This window comes from Corvus brachyrhynchos, unplaced genomic scaffold, assembly GCF_000691975.1.
Source record: "Corvus brachyrhynchos isolate BGI_N302 unplaced genomic scaffold, ASM69197v1 scaffold6, whole genome shotgun sequence".
NCBI classification, from domain to species: Eukaryota; Metazoa; Chordata; class Aves; order Passeriformes; family Corvidae; genus Corvus; species Corvus brachyrhynchos.
Genome location: NW_008238632.1, coordinates 863,887 through 889,884, shown reverse-complemented (window position 1 = coordinate 889,884; position 25,998 = coordinate 863,887). Strand labels below are relative to the sequence as shown.

The 25,998-nt window shown below is 37.1% G+C and overlaps 1 protein-coding gene across 6 annotated transcripts in view; it reads left to right on the top strand.

Moving 5' to 3' along the window:
* The window catches only part of UTRN (utrophin), a 356,936-nt gene that overhangs the window by 252,960 nt on the left and 77,978 nt on the right, over positions 1-25,998 (top strand). For all 6 annotated transcript variants that reach the window (XM_017737228.1, XM_017737227.1, XM_017737229.1 and 3 more), the window contains 2 exons: positions 12,152-12,281; positions 23,883-24,151. In XM_017737228.1, coding sequence (XP_017592717.1) covers positions 12,152-12,281; positions 23,883-24,151 — 399 coding nt within the window. The remainder of the gene's footprint in view (positions 1-12,151; positions 12,282-23,882; positions 24,152-25,998) is intronic.

Here is a 25,998-nt window from a genome sequence, read left to right as displayed (position 1 = left end):
ACTAAATACAAGAAATAAGTGAAATTCCTTTACTTTTTTAAAAATCTGTATTTAGGGTGTACAGTTTTCACTAGCGTTTCTTGGGAAAGAGAGCAGTATATAGGTGTCTTGCTGCATTTGCATGTTTTCACCTTTCTGTTAAATGGCGTTAAGTTGACAATTTACATTTCTGGGAAATTGGTGCAGATGTGTTGAAATACTCATTGGTATCCAGTCACTAAAACCAATTCTGGTTTTTGGTTTTGAGACATTCCCTGTGTTCTCAGTGTTATTGTTTATACCTTCAGAATTTTACTTCTTTTACTTTATTTCATACATTTATTAAGTAGCTTTGCCGTGGCATAGAACTTGTTTCTAAGTATTGAGGACATAGAATCAATGCTTTTTTTGTTTTTTGGTTTTTTTTTCTTAATGAGAAATTGTTTGGAGTTTCAAATTCTATTTCTAAAAAAAAAGAAATCCTGTTTAGTACATGCTGATTCTACTATATGTAAAAATACTACAATTCTTTGCCTGAAGAGCTACAAATGAAAAAGCTTGTCATACAGAGAAACAAAGCAGAGGCAGGAAATGGAGTGAAGATGAGTAATAAGTCTGTCTTGTGATCTTTCTAATGTGTCCACCCTATATTGGAAAGTTATTTGTTCAGCTGAGTTAAATAGCCCTTTTTCACAGAAATATGCTATTAAGTGCTAGTATCTTTCTCTAACTGACCCCTAATCACTGTCAGTTATATTAAATTACTTTTTTCTCATAATCAGAAAGCTGCTTTGTAGTCATCCCAAAAAAATGGTCTATGACAACTTTTGCAATGAGAGTCAGTAGGACCTTTTTTCTTTTTTCCAGGTTAACAATCATTCTTATAGAATTATTTTTAATCAAGGAATATGGTTTATGTGAACGGCTATTAAAAGAATTTACAATGGGTAAAAATAAGACAAAGTTTTGTCTTTATTATCCATGGATATTTTGCAGAACTTTGCCTGGATTATTTGAATTTCAATCTTTTACTACTGAATAAAACCCTAAGCAGATTGTTAAAATAAAATAGTGGATTCAGTTGGAAAGGAGGAGGGCACAATCCTGTGGCTGGATGATGGAACACTATTTGGAAAAGACTGACAGTTTTCAAGTAGGTTTACTCAGTGTTTTGTACTAGTATATGTATACTGAATACCCAGAAGTATTTTAATTCTAGTTTCTTATTGGTAGGATTGTCTGACAGCAGCCATAGCCATATTTTTTTTTTTTTTTTTTTGCTTATCTCATTAATTGAATTTACAGGTCCAGCTGGATTTTCTGTTGTTTTTATGAGACATTGTTAGATCATCTATTCGAAAATGCAAAGACTTAACAAGGCTGTTGTGTTGGGCAAGTTTAGTTTGCAGAGGCATAAATGGACCTAATAAAGCAACACAGTCTATTGCATGTTGTGACAAGTTTGGGTGTCCCGTGTTTGATAAGGCGCTTAAACTCCCAGCAGAAATCTATTTTTTATTTATGTTCTGTGTGGTTCATGATGAGGGAAAATTCTCTTCTACTTAAAACAAACTCACATCCCCCTTCCCCCCCAAAAAATCCAACCCCACCATAGCTATGTTATGATACGTGCTGCATTGCTGCTGTGCTGGAGAATATGTGAAATATTGCACTTGGGGCTTGCCTTTTTTGTCCTTTTTTTCTTTCTTCTTCTTAAGTCTGATTGGCTTTTACAGATATGGCATAGGTGCCAAGGTCTGTGTTTTCATGTTCCTCTAACTTCTGATGACAACTAGAATGAGCTGAAGGAGGTGACTTAAGCAGAAGGGAAAGTCATGTTGCCCTTAGGGTATTCCTTCCTCACGTCTCTCTCATAAATGCCTAGAAAATTGTCTGAAGTAGAGTATTTCCTCTTTCAAACACTACTTATTTTTTTAAGTAATGGTTTTACAGTAATCTTTCCCTGCTGAGCAGATGTTAGATATAGTAGCACACAATCCAGAGACAGGAAATTTTGGAGAAGTGACCCAAAGCAGAGATCCAGTATAATCTGTCACGTGACAGTAACAAATTGTGTGGTATCAGCTTTAAAAAGACGCTGTCATTTTAGATAGTTTTGAAAGTGGGAAGCCATAGTGGAAGAGTTGAGAGCAAAAAAGCTACGAGGGAGATTGAAGTACACTGTGGTGAGAAAGACAGTTTGTTGACTGGTGATTATTCAGTTGTCTGTCTGGACCATTTGCTTCCAAAGAGAAACCAAAGTGACTGTTTCTAAGAAAGAAGAGTAATTAATGTTGACAGGGTTTCTGCTTCTGAAATGATTTCCAGTAGCAGTCCTCTCTCATGTACGCATGCATGCATACAGAACAGGGACACTAGAGCTAGCCTCAAACTGCAACTGGTCCCTAGCATTTTTTCTGCTTCAATATTCAGCTGGGCTCTGTTGCCTGTGCTTTCTCCTGCAGAGGGGAATATTCCTCCCCTTACACAATTGTCATACAGGAGATGCTCCCCTGAGACTTTTTGCAGTGAGCTGATTATTTATAATTTATAGGTGATGTCATATAGTACATTCACTATTTTTTTTGGTGATCACAATTTGTTGGCAAGGATGCTGATGTACCCTTGCACTAAGGAGGCTGACATAGAGGAAACCTCTCATGAGATGTAGGCATGCTCACAAATGCATCCTATCTTTATATATTGAATGAATATTCATAGTGCTGCATAACTCAAAGTTGCTGTTGAGCATATTGAGTTTGAACTGTAATTACTAAAAGTCTTTCTCAAGACCTCTGTATTAACACAGTAGGTACCATTTAACAGTGAAGTAGCTTATGATACCAAACATATTTGACTTGCCTCACTCATGGTTTTTTGAAGAAATGCAGAGGAGATTTTAATCACACAAAATGAGCAACAGGTGACCTGAATTTAACTGCTCTTAACAACAAGGCAGAACCCAACTTGTGAATAGTGGCATCATCTCCATTTGAAGCAAGAAACTAATGGCATTTCATCAGTGCTCAGCAGTCGCACAGCCTAAGCAAACCCAAGCCAGTCTGTTGCCAGCAAGCAAAGAAAGAACAATGTCTCTCTTCTGTTGAAGAGATAGATGCTTTCTGTTGAGGGTGCAGGGAAATAGGCAGTGCTAACAGGATATTTGAGGGCTCTTGCTCAATTAAGTTATAAGCCATTCAATATGCAGCAGATGTTTTGTGTGTCTTGTGTCAGGCTGGAGGCAGTACATGCTTTGGATGCATAAGCAGAATAATGCTTTTTTTATGTGTTCTTTATCCCTCCCCCTTTTTCTGTGAGTATTTCCTGGCATAAAAAGCAGAAGTTATACCAGTTGCTACCCATAAAGAAAAGATGGAGTTTGATGCTCTGACAATGTTTCCATCATAAACTCATTTGGTGGGTATTATGTAACTGAGTAGTAACTCTTACCCAAAGCTACCCAGCTGTACATTGTGCAGTGCACAGTTACACAGTTTGAACCTAATTAGAGTTATCATGGAGGACACAAATTTCCTTTGCTTCTTCAAAGGAGGTACAACACTGAAGAGTGTATAAGAAATGTAACTTCTGTTCTGCAGACAGCTCTACAAAGCAGTTTCATTTGAAATGGAAGGATCCTTATTTTGATGATATATTGCCTTGTCTTGAAGGTTGCTTTTTAGATGATATAATCTTTTTAAATGCCTTTGAAATAGACTCAGTGCAGTGCTTTATTTGACATTGTACAGTGATCTTTTCCTATGGGGTTTTTCAGTGTTCTTTTGGCAGACAATTTAAAATGTTATTTTATCTTTGCTGATTTCTTGTTGTCAGTCCCCTGTGTCTGGACACTGGTTCTCATAGACTTTAGAAAAAAGGTTCTGGTTTGTCCCTAATTTTCATATAAGTAGTTGTCCTGTTTCTGACAGGAGCCCGGCGCAGAGTTTGGGGAGACAGGCAAAAGAAAAATGGAGCAAGTAGAGAGGGTTAGTTTTCTTCCTGCCTTCTGTTGATCAGAGATACGTGAAAATGCCTGTGATGACACTGTTGGTTTACAGAATCCTCAGAGACTGTCTTCAAGAGTTTGGATGAATCCTTCATGAAAATCTGTGTTGTGTTTTTCCCAGTGTTGCACAGATGGTGGAGCTTGTTGTAATCGTGTTTACTTTAGAAAATCGAGAATTGCCCTAATAATCACTGACAATTCATTTTGTCAGAAGTGGGTAGAAATTTGACCAGTGAGTCAAAGCAGGTGAACCTTCCCCTCTTCAGATTTCTTGTAGGCCCTTTTTAGGTACTGGAGTGCTGTCAATACTGTACAATATGGTCTCCCTGGAGCCTTCTTTTCTCCAGGCTGAGCAACCCCAAATCTCTCAACCTTCATAAGAGTAGTCCTGTCCAGGAAAAATACAATACAGAAGTTGTAGGCTCATTTTGCTTTCAGCCCTGGAAACCTAGTCATGACTTTCCTCAGAGTCATAAGGAAATACTATAAAATAAATTTTAAAAGAAATAAAAAGAGGTCAAGTCTTCCAAGGTTGTTGATATCAGATAGCTGTCATGTTTCCATAGTAGAGTTTGTGGGATTAGTTTTCCTTCACCAAAAGCACACTGTAGTCCTTTTGATGTAAAACTGAATGTGTTTTTACTGGCAGTTTGGCATTAGAAAATTGGTTCTACTGCTAGTAGGGTGATTACTGCTGTTGTGTAAAAGTAAATACTTTTTTTCTACCACAGAAAGAGTGGAAAGCTGCAACAGCTTCCCTCTCTCTTCCTCTTTTAGACTCCACACTGATTCAGGCATTTTTGCTGTCTCTGGGGTACAATCTGTATGAATTCTTATATTAAATCCTGATTAGGTATGTTAAACAGATTTTTTTCTAAAAGCTCCATTACAAAGATTTTTTCATGTAGCAATGTAAACCAAGCCTATTTTAATTTACTGCTTTTGTGTCATTTATGCAAGCCATCAAATTTAATGATTCTCACGCCCTTTTTTAGCTGTTTTATCACAATGGATTTAAACCAAAATATGCTCACTTACATCAGAAGCTTGCTGGATGAGCAAAATAAACATATTCTAGCAGATTTTGTTCTGTTGTTTATATGATACTTTTGTAGTACTCATGGTACAGTGAAATGCAAAGTAAGGATTCAATATAAAAAATTACTTTCTTGAAGAAGGGAAAAATATCCAAAGAAGCAAGTTCAGTGGATATGGACTGTGTAGCAAACCCATCACAGAAGGATTCCACTGGCCAGAATGGTTATTTCAGTAGTTAGTTCAGTAGAGAATTCACATTAGCACACTGAAGCCTGTCTTTTCACTTTTTTGTTAAGAAAATAATATGAAAATAATGATATATTTTTAAAAAAACTTTTTGACGATAATGTCTTTGGCATTAGCTCAAGGATGCATGGTGTGGGGCTTTTTCCCCCCAGCATAGTTCCAGATCACATTTAAACCACACCCCACCCCCAGTATAAATAAATAAATTTTAAGAAGAAGAAAAGAAAAGCCTTCAGGCATTCCATGTTTTCCAGTTCCTAAAGACTATGCTCTGTTGAGCTTCCAAACTTCTCTGGGCAACCAAGTCTTGGTTATCATTGACCTAGAAACACAAAGTCTCATTTCAGTGGACTAGGAAATATGAAATCAAGTTACATAAGATTATTGGTGCTGGAAGACATATTAATGAACATCATTATGCCTCCTTTTTTGTAACCTTTGCTCAATTAAGCAGTCTCTCCCTTCATCTCTACTTGGATTTAGATCCTGTAGCATCTCTAGGGAATGCAGGACTTGTAGTTCTTGCTTCAGAAAATACTAAAGAAACTCTTCCTTGGAAAATCACTGTGTAAAAAAAGAATTAGTTCAATTTTTAAGAAAAAGCATAGCCATGTGCTCTTTCATTTAAGAATAGCTTTTTAATGTCTTTTTTTGATGCAATCTGTGTGACAATTAAGCTTACTTCTGCCTTTGTGCTGTACTGGATTCCTTTCTAGTGCACAAAGGAGGCCTTTCGAAGTCTCTGTGAGGTTATTTTAAGTGTGGCTTTTCCAAACAGGCTTCCAAACATCTTTGTCTGATTTCAAAATGCTGTTAGATGAAAATGGAGGAAGGAGCCTTACTGGTTTTGTATAGCCTTACTGGTTTTGAACTGTAACAAATTCAGAAGAAAGTCAGTTACCCTTCCTTGTATTAAAGTATCTTGCAGGAATATACAGATGCAGTTTGAGATTGTCAGTTTACTGGTTATTGGTTTTTAGAATGTCAGAAACAGCTTTGTGTTTCTTGTCTCTGTCTGATACAGCATACTTCCCTTCCTCTATCTCTTTGGCTGTACTACTGCAATGCACTTCATTGAGAGATGTTTTAGATGCTTATTTTATGTAATGCATGTCTATTAATGTGTATTTGGAGGTGGGGGATATTTTCAGTGAGTAGCCATGAGCACATGCACTCCTCCAGGGACCAGAGTGGAAAAGGAAATTATTGAGGGACAAGAAAGTCTCGGTGAAAAAGTATCCTTCTTTCTGGCCTGAAGCATCTATTTTGATAAATCAAAGGGAAAGTCTTAAGTAAGCTAACATTTATTTGCCTCTGGTAAAAGATCACCAACATGCATAGTCTAATTCTCTTTTGCCCACATCTATGCTTTTATATTTCTGTCAGTTTAGTTTCCTTGTGCCTGCAGGCAAAAAAGAGGAATTTGCCATAGATGCGACTTCCAGGTCTACACTCACATTAAACCCTTGTAGTTGACACCCTATTTGCACACTTTGTATCAACACTACAGCAAAAGAGACAGCAAGTGGCAAATGGTAAACTGAGAGACAATATAGAAAAATGCAGCCTTTGACACTTTTCTTTGGTCCTTTTTGAGATGTCTATTTAGATTCTATTAAAAAAGTAAATCTAAAATACTCAATATATATTTATTATGGAGGTAAACAGCTTCCTCTTTTTTTTTCTTTCCCCTCCCCCACTCTGATATTTACTTTTCTTTCCCTGTTCTGGTGTTGGTCACTGTTTGTCACTGATTTATCAGGATTCAATCTCATCTTTAAAGTCCCATGCGCTGCATTTGTCTTTGTCCCCCCAGGTGTGTATTCGGAACCATTTTTCTCCTGTTATTTCTCTTGCCACATAGATTTAGTATGAAATAGTAAAAGGTAAATGCACCATCTCAAATTAAATATTGTTCTTTATTTGAATATTTTCTATATCAACTGGGTTAGATATATTATAAAACTTTTACGGAGAGATGTGTACAGAGACCAAAACATTTTTGAAATTTTATGTGTACATTAAATAGTATCTGACAGGAAGGAACAGCTTTTTTAAACATGCTATGCTATTTTCTTTCTAGCTCATTCTTCAGCGATGGAGACAGCTGGCAGAGACTCAGTTTACCTTGATCTCTGTGTGGTCTTTAGAAACAATTCCTCATCTCACTCTTGAGTTTGCTCAATCATCTTGATTATTCTTCCCATCCTATTATATGCCACAGATTTTTTTTTTCCATTTCATTTTAGTGTATCAAAGTAACAGGAGTTTTTCAAGCACTGGGTGCAGAATAAAGATGAATAAGTAATTAAATGCTACAGGAGCTGCTGATTGGCACACGAGGCTACAGTGTGCTAAACTGATACGAGCTACAATAATATGCATCTTTACTTCCTTGAAAGAGTGCATAATGAGACCTGATTTAAATATGTTCTGTTTTTAAGAAACATCCCATGTGTTTTCTTTGAAATTAACTTTGCCTTCATCTGTTGGAGCTATTAAGCATATCTGCTCCTTGAATTATTCTGTACAAGTCTGTACAATTCAAAAGAGAAAAAGAGACTGTAAATTAACAGTGAGTAATTTTGGAAATGTACTTACTGTGCTCAAAAAATAATTTTAAGGTGCAGCTGAAGGAAATAGGTGCTTTCAGGATACACTAAACAGTGTCAAAAATCACAATAGCAAAAGTTTTGTAGCTTTCAATTTTTCAAGAGTGGAAATACTTCAGCTGCAAAGCATTCTCAACAGGAATTTTGTAATGCCCTGGTTTAGGCAAATTCCTTTAAAAATCCTAGATTACAAGAAGAGTTGGGTTTTATATTAGAAATCAGATGCATCTCTAATGAGGAGAGAGCAAATGGGTTCAATTATCTTGGTGTAACTGAGCAAATGGTCTATAATTTCCAGAGTTATAAAGGGAGTAACATACGTTTCACAGTCACTGAAAAAGGAACAAATCAAAATGGAGAGTAAATCACTGGGTTGTCCTTGAAAATCATGGAGGTAACACTTCTTCTCTTCCCTGAGAGGAGTATTGTGTTACTTGGGTCCTGGGTAACTGCCATAGTTGGCTAACTTGGGACCTCATACCTGCACAATGAATGCTGCAGTGCTGATTGTAGTTATTGCTTTGTTTCATGCTGCATAAAATATTTCTAGAGTGTAGTTTTGTAGGCCCATATCCATCTACCAGTGGAAAACTTTTTTTAAAGGAGGTTTTTTAAAATTATTTTTCTCTAGTATTGTTTAAGGTCAGCTACGAAAACAAATTGTGTTGACACTGCATACACCAGATTTTAGGTTTTCAGAGCTTTTTCCCCTTCCTTTATAACAATCAAGAATGCCTAAAATTAGTGTTGGTTTTTACAGGACTCTTGCATGTCCTGGTTTATGTAGGAAGTAAGAATGGATTTGCAAATGAAACAGAAGCATGTAAAGCATAGACCAATGGACTAAATCCATTTAATAGTCTGTAACCTGTCAGATTACTGAGGGAAGTGAAGCTTTCGTTTTAAATCATTACCTGAAGTATACAGTAATTTTGCAATTTTTAATTGTTGTATGAAATACAGTGGTATGAATTACTGCCCAAGTTGTGTACAGTCCCTTTTTGTATGGCAAATATAGCTTTAAAATATTATTGTACTTTTAAAAATGTGAAAGAGCATAGTGTGGGCAAAATAAATGTGTTATCTCTGTGCTCAGCTTTTGCTTTTCCATTTTGTGTTCATATCTGCATGCTCAATAGGACTCAAAAATCATTTGCATCTATGTTTTTGGCCTATTAGTGGACAGTTTTCCATGACACATTTTGAGATGCTTCTCAAGTTTTTTTACCATGCCTTAATCTTATTTAATCTGTATCAGTTTCTCCTAATTTTCTTCCTGAAAGGCATAGCGAGCAACAGGAGGGGAATTCTCCCTCTGCTAAAACCTGTGCTCCACTCAAAGCTTACAGATGCTTTAACTATTTTAGTTCTTAATGACAAAGGGAGAATGAAGTAATATCCTCAGCAACTGAAGGAGACACCTCCATTCTGAGTAGCCATTGAAGAGATATCTTTTGCAAAACTAAATAAACCACCAAAATATATGATTGTACTTCTCACTATATAAAAATCTTTACAATAATCAGATTCAGTATTGCAGGTTTTATGTTCCTTGCTGGGCTTTTTATGACTTACTTTTACTCTGTAGTGTTCCTCTAGATGTGATTTTTCCAATGAAATCTTTATTTTGTCCATTCAAGAGAGATGATATCTGAGCTCAAGATCAGATTTGTAAGTGGGTTACTTTTTTTTGTTCTATTGCAGAGAGGTTTGCTGGGACGAGAGTATTGGCATGCTTGGTTATCTTTGCATTGTGTATTCTCATTGCTCTTCTTGTTTACTGGCAAAGAGGGACAGAGAAATATATTGAGTATTACTAAGAAAAAGTTAAGCAAATCTGAGTGGCTCTGCCAAAAATTATTCTTGCACCTGTGGCATAAAAAAACAAACAAACAAAAAGAACCCCAAACATAATCTAGGTAGGAAGTCTATGGTGTGCTCAAGGTACTTGACTGCTAAATTACTTTAGTAGTATTATTTCAGTGTATGGTGTATTTCAGGCTAAGAATATTGATGTCAAAAATCATTTTCATGTCAAAAATATTGATAAGGATTGCCGTGGATGATTTATAGTTGATGAGCTGTATGGGCCAAATTCTTAAAATCTTTCTGTTGTCAACCTCAATTTGAACAACTTCAGTGGCAGGGATGGTGGAGAATTAAATCCAAGGTCTGTTAGGTCAAACTTGATTGAAGTTTTATTTAGGGAGAAATTGCTGAAACACGGTATGTGAGGGTACACAGGAGAGACAGAGTAAAAGAGATCCATCTCTAGATTGTTTCTAACTGCTGAAATTTCATATTGTACTCAAAATGTGACATAGCCTCCCTTTTCTTGCATGCTTTGGAAATATTTTGGAAGTTATTTGGAGGAGAAAAAAGTAATTCTAGAAATATTTCCTACTTCAAAGTGTAGTAATCACCCCTCTGTTTCTGACAAAGTCTTTGAAATTAAAATAAATTATATTTTGCTGATGCATCCACATAGGTTCTATTAACAAAAAGTCTTTTTTAAATGGGGAATTTTTTCAGCCATAATACTGCCTGCCTTCTTTCTTGAAAAAAATTCCTGTGTAGAGAATGCTTTAATGATTTTTAAACTATGGATGGCACTTCAAAGTGTCTTATTCTAGTGTGGGTAATGTGAAATTAAAATATTGATACGTACTGTGATGAACTGAAGAGATTCTTCAGGAATGTTGCTTTTACAATGTAAAATGTTCCCATTTCTGTTTGTTTGTTTGTTTTGAATAAGTAGGGCTTGGTTTTTAAATGGCAATTATTACATGCAGTATGTACTGAATCCTACAAAGAATATTATTGCTGTTCAAAAGCATACAGAGATAGCACTGTTCTGAGGAGTATTGTATAAATACAACAGTTAATGGTTACTGAAATTGGACTGTATAATGCAGGTTCCTAAATGTGATGGAGGTTAGTGTGTTTTCAGTGATTAGGTTTTGTTGGGGGTTTGTTGTTGTTGTTGTGTATTTTTGTTTGTTTTGTTTTTTATTTTAGTTGAAGCAGAAGAATGGAAATATTTGAAAAGATGAAGTGGGGGAGGAGGGAGGAAAAATAGCTTGCCTCCTGCTAAGCTGAAGTCGAGATGAGGGTGTTTTTTGTGATTGTGTCATCAAGAGACTTAATAATGACAAGGCTAAGATGGCATTTGTGATGCTTTTATGGTATCTGTTTTTCACACTTTTCAGTAGAGCACTCATTTTATTATATAATGTTGACACTAGTAACTGCTTTTTTCGATCTGGAATGGGACCTTAGTGAATTGTGACAGTAAAATAAGCCTCGATTTTTTTTAATTAGAACTAAAAATACATTATAAAAAATAAACATAGCATTCTAATAATGTTTAAAGTATCTTCTTTTGTGTTTCTGTGTGTAGGAAATAATACAAATAGAACAGGAAGCACATTTTCCTTCTAGGTGGGACAGATTTATGCTTTATGCTGGAAGAAAATGCTTCATAAGAAACATAACAGTTGGCTACTTACAACCTTTTTTTTAAAAAAGCTTGGTTACACTTAACCCTTTAATAATGTCATAAATGCTGGAGAGCAAAATACCCTGAAATTAATTTCCATCACCACGAAAAAATCTTATATAAAAATGGATTTTTTTCTTTCTGTATGTAAGTTTCAATTGGTTTTTGCATCATAAAGAAAATATTTTTGAGTAATTTAAAAGATGGCCTTTTCAGAATGTGTTATCATAATAAAATTTCTGATACATATTTTCTAAATTTTAAAAATATTAGTAAATAGTGGACAGAAACAAGATGTTTCATTTTCTAAGGAACGTTAACTATTTTTGCAGTTCTTTTTATCATTTGTTAAATAATTTTCTGAAGTCTCAGTAGATGCAGTTTGCTGTTATTCCAGCTATCAAAAAAGTAAACAGTCTATTGTAGCAATGTACTATATATTAGCAATCCTGTTAAAAGCAATAAACCCATTAAATATACTTTTTATTAGAATTTTAATGTAGTAGTTTCAGTTTATTAGGCTTTTTTTTAAACATACCATCATCACCTTTCTTGTATTCCTTTCTTCAAGTCAATTTCCTAAATATTACCCTTCCAGCCTTAATTTCTAGCAGCTTCTGTTTTGTAAAATTTGCATTTTATCTTGCAGTCCGAATAATGTTGGCTATTACTCACTCAATAGGCAGGTCTGGTTGGAGAGATGAAAACAGAGAACATGGTATAGTTCACAAGGTCAAATGACAAATGCATTCTTCTTTCCCTTCCCAAAAGGCTCTGAGGCGTGAACTGAAGGATAAAGAGCAAACCATTCTCAATGCTGTGGACCAGGCACGAGTTTTCCTTGCTGACCAACCAATTGAGGGGCCTGAGGAACCAAGAAGGAGCTTGCATTCAAAAGCAGGTCAGAAAACACTCCCTTGTGGGAAAGGTCAAAATAAAGAGAGAAAGGACTTGCATGTCTCTAGTATGTGTTTTATATCCCAGTTACTTGCTCAGACCTCAGAATTTTCCGAATTGCATCCTGATGGCTTTTATTTCGGTGTTTTAGATTCAAGCGTTACTTCTCTGATTTGTAAGTACTTGCATTTTAATGGAAGAAGTAGAAACATCTCTACTGCCTTTTCCAGTTTTTGATTTAAAACACTAATGGTAGCTCGGTTCTTTCTTCTTAACACTATAATATACATACCTTAAATGTAGTCAGAATAATACTTCAAGGAATCACATTCGAACATCCATATGTCTATTGCAAAGTTTTACTCCACAAATAGAAATAAGCATATTTGGTGGTGTATCTCATTAGAAGTAAAATAAATCAGCTTTAGGAAGGCTGTCATTACAGAATCTTAAAGATTTGAATATTAAATGAATCATTGCTAAGGAATGGAACTACAGCTATCCTAGAAACTGTTTTTGCATAGTATTTGTTGAGATATTGATCTAAATATCAGAGACCAACAAGAAGGTAATAAATTTTCTCCACTCCCCCCCAACCACAAAATAGAAAATTTTCTCAGTCCTACAGTTATGTCTCTGATACAAGCTACACCATTATGAGGTCTTGCTTTTGCTTACACAAGAACTGTTCTTGGAAAATGTAATAATCTGCTTTTGCAGAACTGCCGGTTGCTGTAAGATGTGAATAATTTACTGTTCTGTATAATTCACAAAATTACAGTACATCTGCTTTTATCGGGAGCTAGTTTTTTCTTTCCATACATCATCTTATATGTCTCCATTGCAAACTTCTTACGTTTGTTCAGTGGAAATAACTAGTCTTTCCTGCATCCATACTTCATGTTATTTCTGTGCAAATTTTCAAGTGGTTTCATATTCCCTAGTTCAACTTTGTGATAAAGTTTGAATAGCTGGTGATTAAAGCTAATGAACCATTTGTCTCATTGTTTAGTGCTGGTACCTTAGCTTAACTTTTTTTGAACTCCTGACTCCTGAAAATATTCAGTTTCTCTTTACTCTCAAACCCATTTGCTATATGGCATTTCCAGTGTTTTAGTTGGTCTAAATCACAAGCAAGCTTGCAGTTGAAAAAAGGATGCTCTCTATATATTTGTTCATTCTTTCATACAAAAATTTCATACAGAAGTCTGAAATTGCAGTTTCTCTCCTCAAAAACATAGAACCTCTCAGCACAAATGATGCCAGTACGTAGAATATTACCAATGTAAAATGTTTATTTTCTAACAGAGTTGATATCAATGATCTAGTCCGTGTTGATTGACTAGATGCAAACTTCAAGACCAAACTTCAGATGATAAACTGCATCATAAATTCTTGTTATCCAGTCTATTATGAAGATAATGATTATTATTTTGCGCTATACCAGTGGCAATGAGAATAGACTGACAGGGAATTTGATGACCATGGTAAACTGCATAGCAATAACACCCATGGTCTGCAAGTGATGTGTGCGTGTCTCTGGTCTAGTCATCGTATTTGAAAATCAATCATATGTTTGGACTGGGAAGCTTCATAGATGTGCACAGAACTTCTTTTCCTCTTTCTTCTTCACACTCAGTAGTTCCATGGACTTTTTTTCTGAGCATGTGATGGGTTAGTCTTGAGTACCAGCCAAACTCCCACTCATTCACTTACGTCTTCCACCACAGTGGAATGGAGGCAGGAGATGGGAAGAACATGAGTGAGAAAGCTCATGGGGGAGGATGAGGATCAGATGGGTCTCAGATGCAGATCCCTTACAAACTACTGCTGTGGGCCAAACAGGTTTAGCTTGGGGAAAACAAACTATTTATTGCCATTTAAATAAATAATTAAATACTAAATTGGTTCACAGTGAGGAAAAAACCTCACAAATGTTAAAACCATTTCCTCCCCACTTTCACAGACTCAATTTGACTCCCTCATTCCTGTCTCCTTGTCCCCTTGTTATGATGCTGGTCATGCTCAGAGAGGCAACAAGTGGCATGAGAGGGTGGGAAGGTGGTGACTCCATGGTTATAGCCTAACAGTTTCTTTCTCCATCTTTCCTCTCACGCCTTTCCTCTGTGTGCTATCTCCATGTGGAATATCTGCCCTACCATGGGGTTGCTCCTCCTCCTACGATCTTGGTGTTCCCACTGCTGTTTCTCTTGTTGTTTCCCTCTGGTGTTTTCTGTTTCTTAAATACACTTGCCTGAGGTGCCACCAGTGTGGCTGAGGGCCTCAGGTGTGCCCTGTGGTGAGTTGTCTGGAGTCTGATGTCCCTGGCACAGGGCAGCCCCAGCCTCTTCTCCCAGAGACCCCTGTGAAGCTCCTGCTGCCAGCAGTGGGCACTCACACCCTGTGCAAAAATGGACATTCACTTTCTGTAGATTAATAGACTTTCAGGCCAAAAGTTGTCTTTGAATCATTTTTTCTGATCTCATATATATGTAATAAGCTGTTAATTTTCACCCAGGAGTGAGTCTAGTAATTTTTTTCTGACAACTGATGCCACCAATCTCCAGAAAACTTCATCTCTGAGCTAGAAGACAGCCAGACACACAGCATTTTTCTTCTGATTAAGCACTTTCAGTGAAGGCTGTGGGCTTTAGTTTGCTTTTAAGATGTTAATTTCTTTTATTTTCTATCAGTGTCTTGATCACTGGTGTTCTCTGTAGTTGATTAAAGTTAACTTGTTAATTCCAATGAAGTCCACTTCATATTGATAAAGGTGAAGGAGTGTGGTTATGGATTCTAAGCTGACAGTCTGTTTTCTAAAAATATTGACAAACAGTCAACGCTACAGTCTTGATTTGAACATTGCTTTAGCTGGTTCTATAGGACAAATAGCAAAACTATTTTACTAACTCAAACTTGCATTAATTGGAAAATCACAGTTTCTTGAGGTTATTTCCTACCTTCTATAAGGGAAGGGGTCTTTATGGGGGAATGGTTAGCTAATCTGAAGATGATAAAGGTTGTAAAATTGTTTTCCATTTTCTTCAACCTCTCAATCTAATTTTTTTTTAAGTCAATATTTATTATTATTTTTTCCTTCACCATAGGTCTTTTCATGCTTGGGAGGGCGTTGTTGCAAGGGCAAGGAATGAGACGGATTTAGGAGACAACTGATAAGAATCCGTTTTGAACTTATCTGTCTGAGACCTGTTTTGAGGGCCTGTGCATATATACATATATTGTTCCATCCAAAGAGAACGTTTTTTATAGGATGCCTTATGATAACCCATTATTGTCTATAACGGTCTTGTTAATTTCAAGTATATGACAAGAATATAGAATCAGGTTATGAGTAAGCCTTGGTTTCTTCTTTCCCATCTTCACCTTATGCTTCCTGTGTTGGCCTTCTGCTACACCAGAGAGTAACTGTCACATTCAGACAGAGTGCTTCATCTTCCAGGAAACTACTTTCCTAGTTAATTGTATCTCCTATCTATCTTTTCTTCTGTTTTTGTTTTGCCATGTTTCTGTAGAGAGGCCCCATCACAAAAAAGCAAGCTTCACTGTCTTCCTGTATTTGAGCTGCCTCAGCATCTGGGTGGAACTGATTGATGAGCCAGCTGCTGCATTTCATGGATGGACAGGTTAAAGAAATCGAAAATGCTCATGTTTTTAGCATTTTTTATCACTTGTCCATGGTATAGGAAAAAACTTTGATCTAAAAATGTTAATTATAATTCTCTATGGCATAGTTACAGCTGGCTTCTTAAATCCATGTACTGTTAGTAAGGTTACAGGCCATTGGAGAGACAAAGGAAAGCAGAAATCATATTTTATGTCCCCTGGGTTCTGTGAACTGATGATACAGCTTTGATGAAGTTCTGTCCTTAAAATTCTGCTGAAGCAGTGGAACATCCTAGCAGGTTATCACAGGCCACTACACTGATTCTCATTGTAATAGCGAATGGTTCTGGGAGTCTCCAGTGTTACCCAACTACTTCAGTAACCCTTAGTTTTCTTAGGACAATTAGATTCCTATCTTTGAAAGCTGCTATTTCGTAGCAAAGGTTGTTGTGATAGACACAGCATTTAAAAATAAGTATTTACCATCTGTACCTCCTATTAATTGAATAGAAAGCCCCATCAATCACATCTGTATTGTAAAAGAAATATATTAATAAGGATCAGTGAATGGCATGTAGATACTTTATTTACACTTGTAGAGGCACAGTATCTTCACCTGTTTCAGACATAAATAAAAGCTGAACTTTTTTGCTTACCACCACTGACCACATTTAGGTAAATTTCTCTGCCATAACTTTTCCTTTTGCAAGGAAGATCTCACTGAAAATAGGCAATTTGCTCTTTACTAATGTAAAGGCAGCATTTCTATTCTCAATCTCTTTTGTTTGTTCTCTAGCTATCACACACCACTGGAATATTTTTTTTCTCTGCTGTGTAGTTGGACTGAGTATGAAGTCTAGAGTCTGAAATTAGAAGTGCTTAGGAGAAGGAAGAGGATATGGCCCACTGGCAGTCAGTGGAATCTTATCCGGAAAGTACTTACACTATTTTGAACATTGCTGCTTTTGTTTTAGTTGGAGCTCATTCACTTGGGACTTTTAAGAGTTTCTTCCTAAGGTAAGAGAAATGTGCAGTTACCCGTGAGAGAATTTCAAAGTAATTATCTTTCTCCTTTTCAAGGTAGATCTCTTAGTCACCCTACAAGTTTAGTCCAGTTGGGTAAAGCCTTGAAATTCTTCCTGTAGAGTGTACATGGTTGTCTGCTTGGATACATATTAGTAAAGTTCAAGGAAATTGTTTCCACTTGCTGAGTGGTGTGGAGTGAGTGCAAACTTAGAGGATTTTAAAGCCTGATTTTTTAATGGAAGGAGGTGGGCCTAAGTTCAAAGTGGTTAATTTTATTACTGGTGGGTTGTTTTCGGGTTTTTTTATTCATGAGGACCTTGGCATACGAACATAGTCATATTCATTCTTGTCCTTTATCCTCTGTTGTGTCCCAGTTTTACCTGAAATATGGGATGTTTTCCGGGTGGAAGCATGTTATTAAAGTTTAACTGTTGCCTTGTTTAAAAGGCCCTAGAAACCAGTGAAGCTTTGTTGCAAGAAAATTTTCAGTTATGTCACGAGCAGTGCAGATGACTGATGGCTGTCAAAGGTTAGGACCTTTGTGTGAAAGAAAATGCCTTTCTTATTCTCTAGAGCAAACACAGCTCAAAAACATTGTAAATGAGCTTCAAGAAAGCAAATTGGAAATTGCAGAATAATAAAAACTGTAATGTCTCTGAAGGAGAAAACAGGCTGAGAAGAGTTGCTTAGAAGCTCAGAAAAGTTCAGAACATGGATGTTTTTAAGTCCTGTGTGGTCACTAAAGGGTGCTGTCAAATCAGGGAGCCATATCTTTTGTGCTGCCTAACTTGTGTATTTTCTGGTTTTGTACTGTTTTGGAATAAAATAGGTGCCTTTGGTTTGTTTTGAAATGCTGTTAGGGGATGTATGTCTCCTGCAGTCATGCTGAGGAGCTACCTGCCATATGTGCAGTGCCAAAAAAAAAATCTTTATTGATTTTCAGAGTAAGTAAAAGGCTTCTTACAATCTGCAGTCACAGTGCTTTGAAAAGAAACAGGATTAATTTGTTGCTTGCCTTGAGTAACTGAGATACAGTGGTAATGACCCTCTCTCTGTTGAGACTTTCCCTTTATCAGCAATTGGGAGAAGACACAGCTTGGTGATACTTTAACAGGGGATTGTGGCAGGACCATAATAAAACTGAACTCCTACCTCGTTTATGTTCCTGGAGCAACATAAAGTTTGGTTTTCCACTATGCAGAAGTATTGTGAACTTGCTTTGGATCACACCATTTATTGCAAAATGTTGGCATGTTTATAATGAGAAGTATTGTGTGTGGTTTATGTTGACAAATGACACTGGTTATGCTGGATAAATGTCTGGTTCCCAGGATTGCTGTAATCTCCATTGGTTTTCTGGAGAGAGATGCTATGGGACGACTTAATTATCTCTTTTACCTATAAGCTATTTTCTTTGTTTCATCCTTCTTTGTCTTCACCACCAGGACCCACTGGGAAATATCAACAATCATTATTAAAAGACGTGTATTTGCTGGTATTGTTCTCAGTTGTCTTTATCTGGAGTCCATACACCAGGCCTTTACCAGAGCTATTTATCATACATGACGTTAACAGTTTCATTTGCTCTACTTTTGCAATTTTGTCCTCTGTAGACCAGAGATAATTTGTCTTTTATCCTGAAGAGACTTTTCTCATTCACTCTTTATTTAATTACATTTCTCTAGTTTAAAGAACTTTCAGTTTTGGTATAAGAAAACCTAAGTGGGCATAAAGGAAAATGGCTGTGCTCTTTGCTCTTGTTTTAACTAAATATGCAATAGTTATTTGAATAGGAGAAGAAGGTGAAATACTGGGTTATGCTTGGATGGTTGGGCACTCGGAGTCTGACTAATTGCTGCGTTTAACCAATTGCTGCTTATTCTTTAAACTTCCTGTTCCCATCCCATCAGAACTAAGTTTTCTGTCAAGATTGTTAGAAGCTCAGACGATGCTTTGTCTGCAGCAATGATAAAGATTTCATGATGCAATGATAGCACTCATTTTGGATCTTCTGCGTGGGAGTGCCATTGTGCCTACTCAAATGGTCTGAAAGTTTTCATAATGAATACAGTGCTGTGTCATCCATTGTTTTTTGCTGCAAAGATTGATTGAACCAAGGAAGAGACAATGTTTGACATCATGTGAGAAGAAGGGAACATGAAATTATCTCCAGTTCCAGTATATTTGGTTAAGAATATAGCAAAAGTGAATGGAAATTAATGTAATTTTGGCAAGATGGAAAGAGATCACTAGTTCAAGGCCACATAATAAGGATCAATCACAGTTGCTTAGAATGAAAACTGCAACAGCCAAATACTTCAAGAGATGTAAAATAAATTCTTAAGTAAAAACTATTTTCTTCACTGGTATTATCCATATATGTAAGCATTCAAGGAAACTATATGCTGTAAAATTCAGGCCTGAAGGTTTTCCTTTTGTGGCACTCAGTCTTTGCTAGAGACACAGAGAAGCTGTTGGAGCTTTCAGTACTTTGTTTGTCACAAAAATTTATATTAAAATCAAGATTGTTTCTTTTTCGCTACGGAAGAGGACTTTTTTTCCCTGACTGCAAGGTCAGTTACTATCTGTCCTCTCTGGCAAACATATGGTCCCGTGAATATAGGCTGTTCTTGCTCCCTGAGCAGCTGCTGAAGTGAAGATAATGTAATAAATACCATTAAAAAAAAGGGGTGGGAAGACACTGATCAAAGTCATGATTGAGAATACTTTATATTAAGTAGAAACAAAAGAGCAATGACTACTGTGTAAAATTTTTTCACAGCAAAAAGAAATTCTGTGTGCTGGTTTGTTTGATGACAGGCTGATTAAATGAATTCCAAACTAATATGAGAAAACTCTTACTGTTAAGACACTTTCTTTGAGATTTACAGTTCTATGCTGTGCAACCAGTATCTTGAAGAATGTAATCTCTGCTTGAAAAGAAGTAACGTGTTGCTCTTTAATAAGTTGGGCTTTCATGATGGAAAACATTAAGTTATACAAGATGTATTTCTCTTAAATGAATGTATGCTGAATGGTTTTATAGCTCATAAAAGCACATGTTTTGCTCTATTTCCCTAGTAAATGTCTTCTTAGTGCAAGTTTGCAAGCACTTCAAAGGCTTTTGTGAAATAAAACAGGCTTGCAATGAATGATTATTTTTCAAATACAATATGTGGTAGATATCCTTGCACAATAACACTTATTTGACAAATGGTCTTAAAAGATGTTTTGGGTTTCAGTTCTGTTGGGATATTTGTATCAGTCCAGTCATTCTGGAATCTTTTTCCCATCCCCAAATAAGTGACTAGTTCTTTTGTGAGTAAAGCTGCCTTGTTTTAGCTGGCCAGACAAATAAAGTCAGGCTGTTCTTCCCCTCTTCTAATACCAGAATCATCAAGCTTGGAAGAGACTTTCAAGATCATCTAGTCCACCTGTTAACCCGGCACCACCATAACCACCCCTGAACCTATCCCCAAGTGCTACATCCAATCCATTTATTGCTACAGCCCCTTTTCTTCTTATTGCCTCTGTTAGAGTAAGAAGCCCTCATTGGATCTGCTGGGTGGGTACCTTTAAGCCAAAGAGTTTTGCAAGATTTTCAGCTCTTACTAAAAAGCTTTCTATGTGTTCTTTGTCAAGCGGTTGATCTTTTTAACTGGCTAATAATCTAGCTTAGAACTGCCCAGGCCTTGCAGCATTCTGCTCTTCCTTGCAGAATTGGTAGGTTTTGGCTCTGGCAGCAGATAAAGGATGATGCGACTGCATTATGTTGGATCAAAATGGTAGACTGCAGCTTTGCATATCTGTAACTTCTACTTAGTCTAGTTTCTGGGTATAGTGTCCCCTGTATTCACATGTTCAAGATACCAGAGAGGAGGCTTCCTCCAATAGGTCTGCGACTTTCTGTCCCCTTTCAATGAAGCTCAGTATTGCCTTATGTAAAGTATTCCACGTCTAGGTGCTCCCTTTAGTCCTCATTTATAGTCTTGCAACTTTTACTCCTGAGGTCTGGTTGTCTACAACCGATAGCTGTATCATAGGATACCTCAACCTGTGAGAGAACCTGTGATGCTAAACTTTGCTCCTTAGGTGCAGCTTGACTTCTAGATTGTTCACAGCCCCTTTGTCACTGGACTGCAGTGAATTCCCATTCATTCCTCAATAATATTATTCTCAAAGGTGAATAACTCCAAAATTACTTATGGTAACAACTTCTTTGATGTCTATACATAAGTAATTTGTAGCTCTTCTTTTCTGTGTAAAAGAATTTTCTCTTCTGAAGGAGTTTTGCTGAGAGCTTAAGCTTTATTTCTTTTCAAAAGAAATAAAGAAGTATTTTCTTTGCAAAACTTGGGGTAAAGATCATTCCAAAATTGTGGTTTACTATGATGCAGTTTATTCTACTGTGAAATGCTGTAAATCGAGAGACAAGGTGCAATTTATCACAGCACAGCTTTGGTCTTCATCTTTATTCTGGTGTGTCAGTATTGCAAATTGTAGGTTACTGCCACATCTCTGTATCTCAGAGCTACATATATAGTTCATATCTCTTTGCATCTGATTAAGCATTGCAGGTTTTTTTCACGGCCGTTTCATTCCAAGTTTCTCTTCTGCAGTACCTTCTTGCCACTGTGGTGTCCCTTAGCTTGGGTATAACCTCTGCTTTTGCAGGCAGAGTACACACAGGCAGTGCTCTCACGTGATAGCTTTTGACACCCAGCAAGTCACTGGAATATTTTGGTAAGCTCACAATGTCTTTTGTACCATTCAGCTGCACTCTTTCTTCAAATGGCTCTCTTTTGAGGTCAAAACATGCACCACAACCCACAGGCTGGATGTGTGCCTCCCTTCCCTTGATGCTGTTGGCTCTTACTGATTGCTCTTACCTTCCACTGTGCTCTGGTTACTGCTCCTCATTCCTCGTCTTCTGTTTCTCCTACATAACCACTTCCCAGCAAGGTTCTTGTGCTTTTGGGCAGCACTCTGTCCTCCCTACATCAACAATTATAATGCAAATTATAATTTCATTGTGGGTTGGTTTTTGGTTGGTTGGTTGGTTTTGGTTTTTTCCCAGATGGCATCTGGATTGTGCTGTTGAATACTCTTCGGGTATTCGTAGTCAAGCATATACCAAGAGTAATATGGGCTAACAAGATTTGAAAAAAACTTTAAAAGAAAAATCAGGACAAATAAGTGGAATTGGTGGGCAGAAACTCTGGTTGTGATCCAAGCAACTCCATGTTACTTTTTTATCTGGAAAAAAGTGGATTCTCAACAACAAACTGGAATACATTTTAATGTTTTATTTTGTATTAATTACTTGCAATAGGCTTTTCCTTGTTGGGTGCTGTGGGACAACAGTTGCATACAAGAGGCATAGTAGGGTAACTTGCAACCGTAACTGTGCATTTACTTTGACATTCATCTGGCCTTTGTAAAGCAAAAGCTTTCCTCCCACACCATTTTTGGTGTGTTACCCTCTCACCCTCCTTCACCACATCAGCAACTCCAAGCTTAGACAGTTAAAAGGATTTTAAAGACAGTTTATCAGTAAGTGGAAGATTGTATGTCTCCTCTGACTTCTGAAAAAAATGGTACTTTCATCTTTGCACGATTGTGTATAATTTATTCATAGGCAACACTTGAATTTTAATCACAAGAGTACTGTGATAAACCTTTTCCTGGGCTTTTATATAGAACTGAATAGAAGGCCAATTGGCTTAGTTTCAGTGCGTGTCACGTCTCTGCTCCTTCTTTTGTTCTCTGGTCTTTGCATTATATAGTTTCCTCTGCTTGCTTTTATGTAGAAGGGGAATCCTCTGAGACTGGCTGTGTTTGTTTGTCATTACTGAAGCGACTCTTCCCTGATGAAGGAAGCTCCTCATGAGTTTTTTTTCAGCAAGGACCCTCTGGGCAGTAGACAGCAAGACCTGCTGGGGATGTTTTAGCGTTTTCTTTTTAGCTTTCTGGCTGTCTGGGTCTTTCTCGGTCTCAAACTGAAGGTGCAGAGAAAGCATCATGTTTTCTTACAGATAAAATTACATGACTGGTATGCAGGAATCATGTATTGTGGAGGTGAGAGAAGCCAGCAACTGACTGGTTGTCAGTTCTTGTTGTCAAAGAGGGCTGGTGTTGAATTATGCCTGATGTCGTGCAGACTCAGCAGGGACCGGGGATTTCAATATAAGCAATTTACTGAAATAATGTGTGACCACATTCTGAGGTTGTGTGTGTCCCTACCTTAGCTTTTCTTATTGCAAAGACCATTGGCAGCTTGTCTTTGCTGACTTGAATGGGATTTCCATGTTTGCTGGGTTGTGTGGGATGTAGACACATAAGCCTGAAATTTGTGAGAAATAGTGCACTGTAAGCTTGATTCTTTTTCAGTCAATAGTTTCACAGAACATTTGTAGGTTTGGAAAATCTATTTAAACCGGCCTTTTAGGACTTTGGTGTTAACACAGAAAAACCAATATAGTGCTGCAGAACCACACCCCGTGTGGAACTCAGTATGACTTGGGTTTTGCTACTGAATATGAAGAGACATCCTGGTGCCAGGGTGAAAGGTGGTGGTAAGAGATCCAGAAACAAAGTAATGTCCTTGCTCTTTCTATGTGAAATGGTCCAAAGATTACCTGTTGAAGTTTCCAGGAAGGAAGGAAGATCATACATTTCCTTTCCCTGTGCCTCCAAAAGTAACAAATTGGCAGTAAGCTGCTTTTACTTTGTGGGTGTCATAATATATGGAAGTCAGGAATAGTTGTCAGCAGGAGTGCTTGAGGTTTATTTCAGTTATGGCAAGGTGGACTTTCTTCTACCTTGTACCTGCTGAAATAAGTTATCAGTTGACACTGGACTTGCTGACTGTCTTGAGTGTGTATTTCAGGAGCACTGTCTGTTTAACTAGGCAAAAATAAGAAATAAACAGCGTAACTGTTCTTTCCCTCTGCAGAATTGACCGCTGAGGAGAAAGCCATGAAGATTGCCAAAGCTATGCGTAAGCAGTCATCAGAGGTGAAAGAGAAATGGGAGAACCTAAATGCCAGTGCCAGTATCTGGCAGAAGCAAGTGGACAAAGCATTAGAAAAACTGAAAGACCTTCAGTGTGCCATGGATGACCTTGATGCTGATTTGAAGGAGGCTGAAAATGTGAGGAATGGCTGGAAACCTGTAGGAGACTTGCTCATAGATTCATTACCAGATCACATGGAGAAAACTACAGTAAGTGTGGAACTCCTGGAGAATGTTTAGCCTCTGTGTGTGTGTCAGACCTCTCCATTCTAGTCCCTCTAGTCATATTAGATATTTATATACTCTTATGCTGAAATTCTCATGTGCGGTGTAAAGTCTTTAAAGATGGTATCTGAGGTCTCAAGTCCCGTGCTGGGACGTATTTACGGTGTTGGCTGGGATTGCATACACACATAGATCTGTTTGGCCATCACGTATATAACCTTGTCAGGAAAACATTTATAGCATTTTCAATCATACAGAAATACATACATAGTTTTAATTTCTCTTCCTTAACTTCTACAAACTGAACACATCTACTGTCTATTTTTGTTTGTATGAGTGAATATTTGCATTTGCTTTTACTTTAGCTGGGCTTCTCATCAGGATTTCAAACTGAAGAACACATTCTACTCTATAATGTTTTTGTGGGCAAACTAGTTCTTGCTGCCTGGGTTCCAGGCCACCCATGCAGGGCTCAGCATCCCAATGCATGGCTGCTCATGATGAGTAATAGTTGTCCCCTGCTTAACTTCATGGATTGGGTAGAGACCTAGTAATGCAGAGCTCCACAAGAAGGAATATCCTCTGATAATTAGCATTGGCCAGAAGAGGTGACTGGAAACAGTACAGTGCAGTGAATATCATGGATTCCAGGAGAATGTGTGGGTATGCACATGTGGTTAGAGGAGACTGCCATATTCATTCTTAAGTTTAAAAACTGAAAAGCTGTATTTGTGAAGCAGAAGCTTAGTAGTAAGTGCTGAATTTACCCGAAACAGCAAAGCATTAGAAGGGGGGTCGTCTACCTAACTGTCCATGTCTTCAGCATAGGATGCTGGTGTTAGAAGAATGAAAGTCCATGGGCTGCAACCAGGTTTCTGTAGATATTCTCTCTATGTATGCCGAGTCTGTGAATTCACAGGGCTACTTTATTTCACATATCGCAGTGTAAGCATTCTCATTCTCCAAATTATGTTGTTACTTTCAAGGTTAATGGAACTGAAATCTTTAAAACAAAGGCAGTCAAAGCCGAGTTAATATCCAGACTGCTGTTGATTTGAGAAGAGTAATGAATCTCGTCCTGCCTCTCTTATATTTTAATATAGATACTAAAGCAAGAAATAAGATGCTAATGTTGAATAGCTCCTTGTTCTCATGCAAAGAAGTGATTTGTCATATCTTAATGGCTTTTTCCGTAAAGTAGACCAAAGCAGTCTTTCAGATTTTCATTGCTGTGGAAAAACTGTAACATCTGCTGAAGTAATAGAGGCCTACTGGCTGTCCAGAATCTGTGTTTCTTTCTTGACAGTATATTCCTTCTGTTCCTTGGCCTGATGAGAGTGATTTTTGAAGGGAGGTAAATAATTGAATTGTCCAAAGAAGATACATTTTACAGTTGTTTTGGGCTTTTTCCATGATGTTTAATCAAGCTGTTTATGGGATTGAACACTTAACTGCTCACAGTGAGAACGACATTTGATGCATCTTTTTAACTGTAACTAAAACTTACATCGTTTTTGTCTTAATACTGTATTTAGTTTGATTTGATTCAATAAACCTTTACTTCTTTTTAGTCACTGTAATAGCTTTACTCTCTGGTTCTAATCAGGTAAAACATTGTACTCCTTTTCCTTAGAAGATACATTCCTTCATGCTTTGCTAGTTCAATAATAGTTTTTAAATTGAATTTTTGTCAGCTGCTTAATACTTGGAAACTATAGCTACTGAACACATTTTTCTTTAGAACACTTGGCAGGCTGTATGCTGCTAAAGCTCCTAATACAGCATTGTGTATTTCTTCTTGCAAAGAAAAGCTTTAAAGCCATACGGCACCA